At 40.4% G+C, this 12,811-nt stretch overlaps 1 protein-coding gene across 2 annotated transcripts in view; it reads left to right on the top strand.

Annotated features, from left to right (window-relative positions):
* The window catches only part of PTPN14 (protein tyrosine phosphatase non-receptor type 14), a 91,732-nt gene extending 83,405 nt beyond the window's left edge, over positions 1 to 8,327 (top strand). For both annotated transcript variants that reach the window (XM_015857322.3, XM_015857324.3), the window contains exons 16-19: positions 721 to 849; positions 1,802 to 2,036; positions 4,050 to 4,213; positions 7,784 to 8,327. In XM_015857322.3, coding sequence (XP_015712808.2) covers positions 721 to 849; positions 1,802 to 2,036; positions 4,050 to 4,213; positions 7,784 to 7,912 — 657 coding nt within the window. In that variant the 3' untranslated portion in view covers positions 7,913 to 8,327. The remainder of the gene's footprint in view (positions 1 to 720; positions 850 to 1,801; positions 2,037 to 4,049; positions 4,214 to 7,783) is intronic.
* Positions 8,328 to 12,811: the final 4,484 nt, after the last annotated feature.

Genomic DNA, 12,811 nt, shown 5'->3' with positions numbered 1-12,811 from the left:
AAAAAACTTGAGGTAAGTGAGGAATAGATACATGAAATGAAGCCTGTCTTGATCTCACCTCTAGCTGGACCTGTCTGACTGTTGTGTTGTATGTGTGGGCATAACTGCAGCACCTCTGGCCACATCTTCAAGAGCGATCGGTGTAGTAAGAATCTGTTTAAGAAACTATTTTTTCCTTGAGTGGAAAATAGTTGGGGGAGACCCTGAACAGCGGAGGCCTTTAGCTGCCCTAGTGCAAAATATTTTTTCCATTCAGCCTTTCTGTACTACTGTGAGTTCATTTCCAGCAATGTAACGTCTTCTAAATGTATACAGATACTTCCTGATGCTCAGTTCTTTTTCATCATGGGTTTGTCACAGAGCCCAGGGAAGTCAGTCAGCTGCTTATTTGTACTTAAGCCATGTCTGAAACAGAGCCTCAGAATACTTTCATCTGAATAATCCAAATGCAATGGCAAAAAGAATGGATGACATTTTGCTGAAAGCTTTATGTTTATGAGCATCAAGAAAGGACCGGGAAACACAAAAGATTGGGTTTTGTCAGATTTGCTCTTATCAAAAGGATGGTTCATGTTCAGAAATTTTGAAAAACAGTGGAAGAAGAAAGCAGCAAAGGTTTCATTACAGTCCCTTTTGTTTAAAGGGCAGTTCTGGCACAAATGCTGCTGAGTACCTGGGCACTGACTGTTTTTTGGTTTCTTTCTTCTTTCTTCATCCCAGGTTACTGTAGGTGGAGAGGAGTGGCACTACATTGCTACCCAAGGGCCTCTTCCACACACGTGCCATGACTTCTGGCAGATGGTATGGGAACAGGGGGTGAATGTTATAGCCATGGTCACAGCTGAAGAGGTATGTAAAATCACAGAACGTGGATCTTTCTGATGTGAGTCAATCTCCCATTATCGTGGCCTACCACTCCACTAACCTGCTTTTCTGTCAACAGTCCTTTTTCCTCTTATTCTCTTTGAACATACACCTGGACTGCTCTAATACTGTATTTTGTAACTTTCTAATACTCATTTTGGCAAGTACTAAAGCGAAGTGAGCAGAACACCCATTTCTCCCTGCTTCACTCCAGTTTGGCCAAACAAAACAAAGATGTTTCCACTGGAATGTGAGAGTGCTAAACTGCTCCTGGTTGAAATGACACAGGCTTCCACACTGTCCAAGGCCAGTTCTGCATACCATCACTCTTATCAGCTGAAAAGAGACTAGAAGCTGTTGTTTCCATATAAGTGTCCATGTAAAAGAAATAATAAAAAATCCTTTTATTCTTACGCCAAGCAAAACAGTTATTTCTATTGTGATCCAAGAACTGTGTGCTATGTTATTAAAAACTGGCACACTTTGCTAACTAACACTGCGTTCAACTTTATGCCTGATTGCTTTTAACAAACACAGGGAGTGCCGTACAACATCAAGTCACTGTCCAGTTCCCAAGGCTGATGAAAACAGATACTTAGAAGTTGCTGTAGAGAATCCCTTTCTATTGAAAGGAATTGCCTAGGAGGAGAAAATTTCCTGAGATGTTGTAGACAATAGCTGGCTTTTGCTCCAAGGCAAGTTTGTTCTTCAAACATTTCTAATGTGTCTGCTCTACCTCTGTAAACATTTTCTCATTCCTGTTTTTTACATTCAGATATATTACACGACTGAGAATTTTAATGGATACTTTATTCATGGGGTGCTCCGTGCAATTCTGGTAATTAGGAGTATGAAAGTTTAGCTTATCTGCAGAGTTCTATTTTCTCTGGTTGCAGCAACTAACTACTATTTTTTTCTTCTTTTATGTGTGGTTAAGGAGGGAGGAAGAAGTAAGAGTCATCGTTATTGGCCTAAACTGGGCTCTAAACACAGCTCAGCCACTTACGGGAAGTTCAAGGTGACAACCAAGTTCCGCACAGACTCCGGCTGCTATGCAACCACTGGTCTGAAGGTCAAGCATCTTCTCTCTGGAGATGAGAAGACAGTGTGGCATTTGCAGTATACTGATTGGCCAGACCATGGATGTCCAGATGAAGTTCAAGGCTTTTTATGTAAGAATTCTTGAACTTGCCTGATAAAAGAAATCAAACAAAAGGTTGCTTACATTCTGTTCACTGCCCCTGGTCAGAGCTGTAATTGACTTCAAATGTTTATTGCTGTGGTATAGAGATGCCTCAGCTTGGTTAGGCTTTTCTGTGATTTGGTGAAAGAAGTAGGATTCAAGAGGTAGGACCTATGGGTGAGGGTCTTGTTCTAGAAAGATGTGACACAATAGGAAGAAAAATCAGAGGCAACAGTAGTGCTAAAGACTGATTATTTCAAATAAAAGGACATCCCAGCTGACTAATCTGTCAGCATAAGTTACTGCCACTTCCGAGCTCTAATGAGTGTATGAGACATTAGGCTGCACAGAAATGTGATTAGAAAAGTCTGAGTGAGAGAGGCTTAGATGTTAGTGAAATACAGCACAATTCTTCCAGTTCTGTGGGAGGCCCTGATTGCTGACAGCCAGTTATTTGGTAGTCCAGAGGACTTGCTTCAGAAGAGCAAAAAGCTTTATTACAAGTGCAGTTAGTCTGAACTCGCTGCCACTCTTCTAACCACATGCGCTCACACAATGCAAAGTCTTCTCACTTAAATACAGTCCCAATTCATGTATTTCTGACAAAGTAGACACTGTATTCATCTGTATTGAGTTCATAAGTTTTTCTACTTCTTACCAGGTAATAAACACTATTACAGTAAATAATAAAAATTCAACCATATTGTAACTAAAACCACTTATCTGGCGCTACAATGGAATGTGATGCAGAGAATTTTAGGTTATCACCCTGGAAGTATGTATACAGTGTACAAGCTCTGCAGCCTCAGCAGCATGGCCCTGTTGAATCCAAGCCCTCTGTCAACGAGGCTTGTGAGTTCTAGTTTGGTCCTGACACAGATACAGTGCGTTAGTGATCCTCCTTTGCATGGTATAGGTTTGGTGTAGATAACACCTCATTTTCCTAGTCTATCACCAGGGCAGAGTCACAGAGAAGGCATTCTGGCTTTGACAAAGGAGAATCATGGGGCCTGGCTTTAAGGCAAACATATTGAGTTTGCTCTCATTGCCCAATTCCTGGTTTGTTTTGTACTGTGCTTCTCCTGCCAGCCCCTGTAGCTGTGGTCGGGCATGGCAGTAATTGGAAACGGATTGTTCCCATTTCCTCTGTCCCATTGTTTGCTACCACATACAGTCCCATTTCATGGTGTACTTCAAAATGCAGCTTTTCTGATTCTGGTAAGCTTCCAGCCACAGCCTGCCTGCATGTATTGAAAGGACAGCTTGGGCTGAAAAGCTGTGATACCGAGAGCTGGGGCAGGAAAGCTGACTCAAGACTCAGTGCCTTGACTCCCTGCTATGAGTGATGGGAAGTTAAGTGTCTAAGAGCTTGAATCATAGTTTATAGAGTGCTTATCCAGCCACATGAGCTTCCAGTATGTAAGACTGTGTAGCTTGACAGTAGAATGCTTTGAACAACACTAGGGACAGCTGCGCCAACTGTTCTTGATTCGTGCAGTTAATGGAAATGACTGGGGGGAAGAAAGACAGCTCCTATAAGAGCTCATAACTGTTGAGAAACAGCCCCCGAGCAGAGAGGTGGGTAAGTCTCAGCCTTGCTATAGATGGGAGGGTGGTAGAAAGGGCAGATGGTTGCTCACGTCTGATCTGATACTTGCTTTGACAGGGAGTAGTTTCAAGGGTTTTGATCCCAGCCTGTTAATAGCAGAAATTGCTGTAAGTAATATCTAGAATCATCTGCTTTGGGGACCTGGAGATTTGCAGACAGGAAAATGGAATTTAATTTTTAAAAGGCACAATTTAATTTAAAGGAGCAGATTCTGAAGTAATAATTGACACCCAGCTGGTACTGGCTGGATTCGGGATTGTTCAGTACACACTGGCCAAAAAATCATTATATAAATATAAATTCGTTTTGACAAAGACTGACGGAATGACTTTTTAATTTCAACTTCTATATTTAGATATATAGATATTTACAACTTTGTGTTTTACATTGCAGCTTACTTGGAGGAGATACAGTCAGTGCGTCGCCACACCAACAGCGTGCTGGACAGCAGCAACAACTGCAACCCTCCTATTGTGGTTCACTGCAGTGCAGGGGTAGGAAGGACTGGAGTGGTAATCCTAACAGAGCTGATGATTGGGTGCTTGGAGCATAATGAAGTAAGAAAGCTTTTATCTCAGGGCAGACCCTGAGCTCATTCCTTGACTAACCAGCTACATTTCTGAGGTTAAAACTAAAAGGCAGTGAAATGCTTCTGTTCTATTACCTTTGTGAAACAAGGGCATTAAACATGATAGGAAGAGATTTCCCAGAACAGAAGCTACTTATTGTAGTTTGCTGTTGGGTTGATCTTGTGTTTTCATGAACGTTATTTTAACACATTCAAAGTTCAGGCTTTTTTCTGTCTTTTAAGAATTTACTGTAATTTTTACCTCTATTTAATTAACAGTTTAGAGTCAGCATGTTCACAAAGACACGTTGACAGCGAGTCTAAACAATGTCAGTTTCCATGCGCTTATAAGTAACATTTACTGCTCTCTAAACTTGCACTTCAGACTCTTCCATCTCTTGCATTTCCTCTAATCTCATCTGGAACTAAATTTGGCTGTGTGGATACTGAGGAATAGATGTTTACGAATAGCAGTGAATATTACAAAACTAGTAATGTAGTCTAGAGAAATGATGGGATAAGAGCCCCAGGGGAATAACCATGTGTAGGTACTTGCTTTTCACCTGTACTATGTTGATGGAGACGTGTCCAGAAAAAACATCACATCTTGAATAACAACCTGCCACACAGCTATTTAAATGGGGATTTCTATTGCCAGAGGAACTGCTCAAAGACAAAACCTCTTGTAGACATAAGAATACGATAAGAGTGACACATTGGCACACATCAGCTGCCACTCCCAGTAATGTACATAAAATGCTCACCCACTCTTTGTGTCCATACAGTTACAGGTTGGAACCTTTCTGTGCATGGTGCTAAGTGGAAGTGGTTTCCTGGCTCATTCAAAAATGTGAGCCCTAGAGGAGACAACTTGGTACTTTCTCACTAGTTTTGAAAAGTTGCGCTTTCCTCTCCACTGTTTTTAAAGAAGTGATGTGAGGAGCTTTGTTCTTCTCTATCCTCTCTACTCCTCCAGCAGTTCATTGTTCTGTAGTTACAAGATCACCTAGGGATCATGGGCTTATTTTGGTCATGAGTGCCTGAACAAGTGAAGATGAAGGAGGTATCTCCACTTCTAAGCATGTAGATGAGCCTTGACATTCAAAAGAATTCCCATCAAGTTCAGTAGGAGCAGGTGGTAGTGCTCAGTAACAAAGGATTCCTCTGATGTCTCTAAAAACATACATCTTGATTAACAGTGGAAATCATTAATAGTAAAGACAATTTTCTTAAGGCTTTTGTTGCTCTACATTGTAGAAAGGTAATATATTTTTTGTTTGCTAAAACCCAATTAAAAAAAAATTAAAAACATTATTTATTAGTTAAGCAGAGCATTTTCAGCTTATGGCAGATACTGCATTCTGTACAAAGAGGGCTCCCTTTCATGCAGGAATCATAGTGGTTTATTTTGAAGTAGGATTGTTTGCGTTTCTTTCTGAAATAAAATAGGTTATTACTTAAAAAGCTTTAGTCTTAGGAACGGGTTAATTTCTTCAGAAGTGTCATTATAAGTACATGTATTGATATTAGTGTGGAAAAGAATGAAGGGGTTGAAAATTCTACTAAAGACCTTCCTGGGAAGTCTGCAGCAATGCTGGAAATTTTTCTTGATTTTGAGTTTTCAGGTTTAGTTGAGAATCCATTTTGAATCAGGCACTGTAGAACTTCACTCACTGCGACTTGCAGGCACTTGCTGGTTGAGTATAAAGTATATGTATCCCATTGCAGGGATTTGTTTTCAGTAGGTTGCCATACAGTAAGAAATGCACTAAGTCACATTGTTAAGTCCTTACTGCTGTAGTCACTGGAACATGAACTCATGATCATAGGTTCAATGCATCATCACAGGGGGAGGTCTTTGGTTTGGGAGTCAGAAATTGAGTAACATTTTTTTTTTTTTCCTTTTTGCAAAAGACACCTTAAGCAAGGCATTATATGACTTTTATTGAAGGTGTATTGAAGGTTCTGCTTACCTGGAGTAAAAAAAATAAGTTGATGACAGAGTGGAGTCAAATAGGGGGATCAATAGGATGGGCTTTTCTTTCCTGAGATAAGTCTTTTTTCTTAAAGTCTTATTTAAAGTCTTAATTTGGCCTTTTGCTGAGGCATTGTAATTGAAATACTTCTCTTTGCAGCCAAAAGATTTGCCAAGTTCTTGTGTGTATTTTGGGAATGGCAACTAACATTACAAAGAGCACTTGTGTTGCCTGATAAAGCTTTATATCTTGCAGTACTTAAGAACTTCCCTCAACAGGAGAACGTATCCTTGTGCTTATGTTTACTGCTGCAATAGAAAACAGAAAATCCCTCATCCTAGGACATACCACATAGGCTTCCTTTGAATTTGCGCCTCCGGCTCAGCTTCATAGCTCAGTTTCATGGCTCAGTGACTTTTGAATAGTTCCTTGTGTGCTTGTTTTAACAGCTAAAACATGGTAACATCATAGCTTTTTCTCTCAAAATTCTGGAGATAAATGGTAATACCAAACAAATTTTCCTGCAGGTTTCCTCCTTCTGAAGGCTCCCTGCTTCACACGGCTCATTTGTTTTCTGATTCAGACCATTGTATAATGCATGTGCATCCATGTGCTCATTAGGATTAGAGGTATACTCTTATAGAGGATCTTCCAATCTGTCCCCACTTACTATACTTTAGTTCCCATTGCAGAGCATTTTCAGGGCACACAAATGAATTTCATATGGATGAAACAAAGATGAAAGATGCCCTTTTGGAAGGCATTCAATGTTTTCGAGCTGCTAATGGACACTGAGTACATGGCAACAGACAAACACTAGCCTGAAGTCTACAAAACAAATATGGTGGATTTTGGGTCTTCGGGGCCAACTGTTTCACTGTATGGACTGATGTCTTACAGAGTGTTATGCATTAGCACAGACTTAGCTGTGGGAGGTGAGCTGTCAGGGTTCTTGGATCTTTTGTGACAGTCATTTTCCTTCTTGTAATGGAAAGATTGGTATATTTGCCTGCACTTCAATTTTGTCCGAGGAACTTTTGTTCTTCAAATCACATACCTGCTTTCATTTGAAAAATCTCTTAGATCCTCCCTCAGTGAATGTGCTTGAGCATGGATCAGAGCAATAGGCACTGAGTGGTGGAGCTGAACTGGACCATATAATATTAGCTGCTCCAATTTTTTATTAGACCTTCCTTATATATCTAGGGCTTAGCCTGTGGCAATACAGCATGTTTTACTGAGTTGAAAATAGGTATATTGAATAAGAAGCTTTCAAAGAGACAAAACCCTTTTATTTTATGTTCAGTTGATGAGAGGTAATAAGTGGTTCACCAGTGCAGGATGAGATTATGTGGTCATCTGCAAGTTTAGATTGGTCCAGAACTTCTCGTAAGCTTTAGCCGGGAAAGCACCGAATGCACAGTAACCTTTTAAATGCTAATGATTTACTCCTTAAATTATTTAAAAATTGGTGACAAAAAATTGTGATATTTCACTGTAATTGAGGTAATTAATTACTTGAGGCAATGGTTGTTTAATCTAACAAACCTATGACTTCATGACTTCTTTCCTTGGTTTTACAGAAAGTTGATGTCCCTGTGATGTTGAGACACCTGCGGGAGCAGAGAATGTTTATGATCCAGACCATAGCCCAGTACAAATTTGTCTATCAAGTGCTCATCCAGTTCCTGCAGAACTCAAGACTTATTTAATCTCTTCAAACATCTCAGAGCCAGCTCTGTGGATCTGACTGAACCTTACTGATGAATGAGGGGAACTGCCTTGACAACACAGCGTGCAATCCATGTTGCACTTTTTAATGCTGTCTTGAAAGTAAGGAATTTGTTCTTTACTAGAGTGTCCCATGGGTTATTTTATAGAAGATATAATTTATTTTTCCTTAGAATAATTTGTGAATTACTTTAATAATTTGTAAAACTTATGGTGAGCTTTGAATTGAACTATATTTGACATGACCGGTCTGCATTGTAACATATCCATAGAGAAAGCAATCCTTCATAAATACTGGCTGTTATTGGACTTCACCATTTCTGAAATGAACGGTTATTTGGCAGTGGGCTTTTTCTTACATAAGAACATTCTGACCCAGATGTGTAGCTTCTATGATTTAAAAAGAAAAAAGAAAGACCTGCTAGATGTCAAATACAGTTCTGAATGAGTGGAAGCAGAGAACACACTGTCCTGGGACAGGGAGACCTAAGCTTCTGCATATGCAGAATGGCACATTACAGTGGGCTCAAGCACAGGCTGTTGTGATGGCAGAGAATTTGGGTGCTGAACTGTTCAAATTGAATGAGAATTACAGTTTTATATTAGTCCTTAAAGAAAAAAAAAAAAAATCAATATTGGATCTTTTAAAGTGAGCCTTTGCTATTCAGTCCTTGTGTGTAAGTTTGTGTAAGAGTTGAAAACTGACCAAGAGCACGGTGAGGCCAGTGAATCTTTCCTGTGGATACGGGTTGAGCAGTAGATGGATTTCAACTACATGCAGCTGAAAAAGAAACTAATGTATCAAATGAAGCATCTTTTATGAATTGCACAGAGATTTTTATTGCCTTGATGGTCACCTTGAGTGGAAAAGGAATCAAATTCAAGTTGGACATCTCCCATCACCTGTCCTTGTTTCCTGTGTCTTCAGTGCTGTAATTGTTTCATTTTCTAGTCCACTGAACTTCATAAAAATGATCAATACTGTTTTTATTCTGTCCAGCAGTGATTCTTGAGGGCTTTAGTTTAGATTCTGCCTTGACTGTTTCCCTATCACCGTCTTGTGGTTTGTGCACATACCAAGCAGTTTTTTGGTATTGGCAGCTCTCATTTTGTTAGGGTGTTTTTTGTGTTAGATTGCACAAGCCATCTCTCTTCTCAGGCTGCTGTTTCAACACTACTGGTCATTTCGGGTTCTCCCTTCTGTTTATTATTACTGTTTTATTCTGGTAGTGTTCAGGGTTTCCAGTTAGGAGTCTGTTGTACCAGACATTGTGTGAGTACATAATGGAGTAACAGTTCTTGCCTGAAGTTTACAATCAGAACAGAAAAGGGAAACAAACCTCCTTATCCACCTCACAGCTAGATTAACGGGTTCTTAACTGGCTTGTCTGGGCCCGAAAGTGAAGTCTGTGGTAGAGCTAAGAAAAAAAACAAAACATGTCCTGTAAGTATTTCACCAGCCAGGCCTGTCATCTGCTCCTTCTCTTCTTCTGTCCCTCAGCATTCACCAGTTGTTCAGCACAACTTTGTGCACGATCCTTTCTCCAGGCTTTATTTCACTGGAGCAAATCACATCATGAATTACATCACAGTGTATGCACAGTAACACGTACAGTTATTTAGAAGTGACAGGAACTGTAAAAAATAAATAGCTTTAGCAAGTCACAATGCAATTCCCACCTTGTTACTTGAGGTGCACAAGAGATAGAGAAGTTCCTGCACTGAGATGGTTCCCCTTATCATTCTCCTCCCTTTCCAGAATCCATGCTCCTTCCATGCCTGTAGTTTTCACCCCCAGCACAAGCTGTTGTCCGGGTTTTTTACACCCTATTTTCTATTGTTTCTTCTTCCTGGATGAGTCTTCATTTCTTCTGAGGTCACAGCTGTTATGTGGCATTATGTGAAATGCAGTTGTTTGCCTTTCTGCTAAGAAGCATTGGTAATGGTTGGACTGGATGATCTTCTAGGTCTTTTCCAACCTTGATAATTCTGTGATTCTGTGAACAGTTTCAGGTCAGGTTGAGTATTGTTAAAGGCCATGGGACATAGATTCCCAGCTCCCAAATGCATCCCAGAACAGACTGCAATCCAGAAAGGCCGTGGTGCAGTTACTGTTTTGGAGAATCACAATTACTGCACTCATCTGTGAGCATCTCACATTGCGCGTGGCAACAAAGAAAAGCAGTTTTTTTCCTATTCTTGTTTTAAATGCATACAGCCAAGCCAAAACAAGTCAATGTATAAAGGCCAAAGCCAACAAGTACTCTGAAGTTCAGGATCACTAAGGGGACCTACACTCCTGCTTTTCCTTAAGTGCTGCGAGAGCTTAATCTAAGGCTCTGTACCAGAGTCCTTCTGAAATGCAAGTAAAACTGGTGTGTTTTTTTGCTGCTATGCAATATGGGCTCAACAGTGTGACAAAAGTTCTGGTAGATTTTCAGCAACCAACAAATGGCCGTGAGCTCTTTAGCTGTAATGTCTTGACCATGTTCCTTTTAAGGATCAGTTGAGTTTTCAGTCAACTTCTGTTTTCTCCAATTCCTTCTGCCAGTGCCAGTGTATCTCCTGTTACATTAGCAGCAACCATTTAAAGTCTTTTCAGCAGCATCTGCATGATAATTGCACAGAGATGCTTTATATCTGGGAAACAAGCCAAAGAATAAACCTTGAAGCAAAGTGTATTAAATTAGTTATCTCGTTTTAGCTTTTTGAATAATTTTCTAATGATGAATTAAGTTTGAACTTGGAGCTGTCAAGTCCCATTGCTCCACTTGGATCTGAGAAGTAGAAAATCAGGAGGGAAAATAATCGGCCCCTGTGTCTTATTACTCAGTTATTCTTGGCCGAAATGCGTCCTACTGTTTCTACAGTCACTACAAAAAAGTTACTTCATAAGAGAATGTAAATAGCTGTGTTTAAAAGGAAAATTAAGCTAGCGTCACATCACAAGTGTCTTAGAAAAATATTAATTACGAAATGGCACCAAAAATCCTTTCCAAATTAAGTCAGTACTCATTAATGAGCCAAATGAGTGGCCACATAGTAAACAGTCATTTCCAATTAACTCCTGAGACGGCTGGTGTAGTAGATAGAAGTCAATGTGACTCATTTTTTCCCTTTCATTGTCAAAGAACAGTAATTTTAAACTTTCCCTTTCATCTGACTCCAGTGTATTTTTTCCTGCCATATTTTATCTTGACTTGATCTGCTTGCTAATATCATAAATGAATTGGGTTGGTGTGTGTCTTTAGAGGTTCCTTTCCACCCCAGCTTGCAAATGAATCTCAGCACACCAATGATTTATTACTGAAATGGGTTACGCTTTGTAGGGGAAAAACTGAGCCTCCTGACTTTGAACCCATTGTAGCTTTATCAGTCCTAAACCACTTGGGCCATATTTCCTAACCCTTTAGGGAGTGACAGGAAGATGCACATTGTATCCAGTTTCATTAGTAGTGTAGGGGCTAAACCATGACAGTTAAAGCAGCAGTTCTGTTCAGTTTCTGGCCCACAGCCGTAACAGCAGAATCCTTTAGCACAAGGGGAGGGTTGTAGCATCATGTCCTTTGTAACCCCCAAACTAGGTTGCAGACCTTGAAACATGGAAACCAGCAGTTTTCTCCAAGGTTCCCATGTTGCAGTCTGGCACATTTAGCCTACGCTCCTCACATTATTTTCTAGGAGAAAGCTCAGAGTGGATGAGCCCTACTTGGGGGAATTCATTGTGTGTATTCTCCTTTTCATGCACTTTTAATCTGTATTTACTTTCACAATATTTAACAGCTTCTTTTTTTCTTTAAAGTCGTAACAATGTTTGCATTGAGGTTGATGGCATCACATTTTTGCTTAATGTTATGGTCAGAGCATTTCATGCTTAACTTTGTCTGAGTTGAGGATGGGAGATCACAGTTGAGTTGCTGCTCACCGGCAGTCTGCTCAGTGCTGCAGATATCCAGATTCTGTCCTCCATGGGCTGTGCTGGAGAACAGTGGTGCTCCATGTCAGCTGCTCAGGTCCTACTTGTTCCAGCTGCTCCCCAGGCCTGCTTTGGCACTTTCACATCCTCAGTGAGTTGAGGTAAGACAGAGCTTGATCCCACAAACATTCGGTGAATACACATGAAACTCAAGGATGACACACATTTCACGAAATAATGGGTATATCATTCTGAAGGAGCAAATTATCCCCAGCTCATTCTCAGCCTTCTATAAAGGTTTTCCTTACAGAACTGAGAGCTGTGGGAGCTACACGTGCAGTTGTTGCCATTTGAGAGAAGAGAGGAGGACATTGTACATGCAGCTCCATGTAGCCTTGACTTGCAAGGACTGTGATTTGAGGAAGGGGGAACAGTTGGTTGTTTGGGCTCTTGGACCAGCAAGCGAAGGCTGAGTTCTTAACCACAGATAAACTTCTGTTAGATTGTGAAACAAAACAATACTGTGCAGCTTAAAAATATCAGTGTCTATATGAATACTGAAAAGTAAATCGATTTTGTTAGCGTAAGATGCTCTAAAACCAGTGAAATTCACTTGGTTCCCCTCAGCCATTTTTCAGCTGCTGTTTTTCTCATTGTCGAAGTGTTGATACTCTTGATCTGAGCACACCTTTACTGTGAGTTTCCCTGCTGCAGCAGTGGGACTTTGCCTTTGGAGGGTGGCCTGGAAGTTATCGGTGGAAGAGCAGCTCTCAGTGGAGAATCCCAGTACTCTTTAACAGTTAGAAAAAAGCAAACCTATATTCATTTCAGGGATCTGCTCAAGTATTAGTGCTTAATAGGTTATTTTTCTTCCAGATCATCTGCCTAAAGACTTGGTGTTTTGTATTGAGTCTCTACACTCAGACACTTCAGTGGAAGCAGTCCCTGATGAGGCAGGCGAGAG

Source organism: Coturnix japonica, chromosome 3 (genome assembly GCF_054131305.1).
Source record: "Coturnix japonica strain WE chromosome 3, WE-NBRP24, whole genome shotgun sequence".
NCBI lineage: Eukaryota > Metazoa > Chordata > Aves > Galliformes > Phasianidae > Coturnix > Coturnix japonica.
Note: the sequence above shows the minus strand (reverse complement) of the source record. Positions and strands in the feature narration are given on the sequence as shown.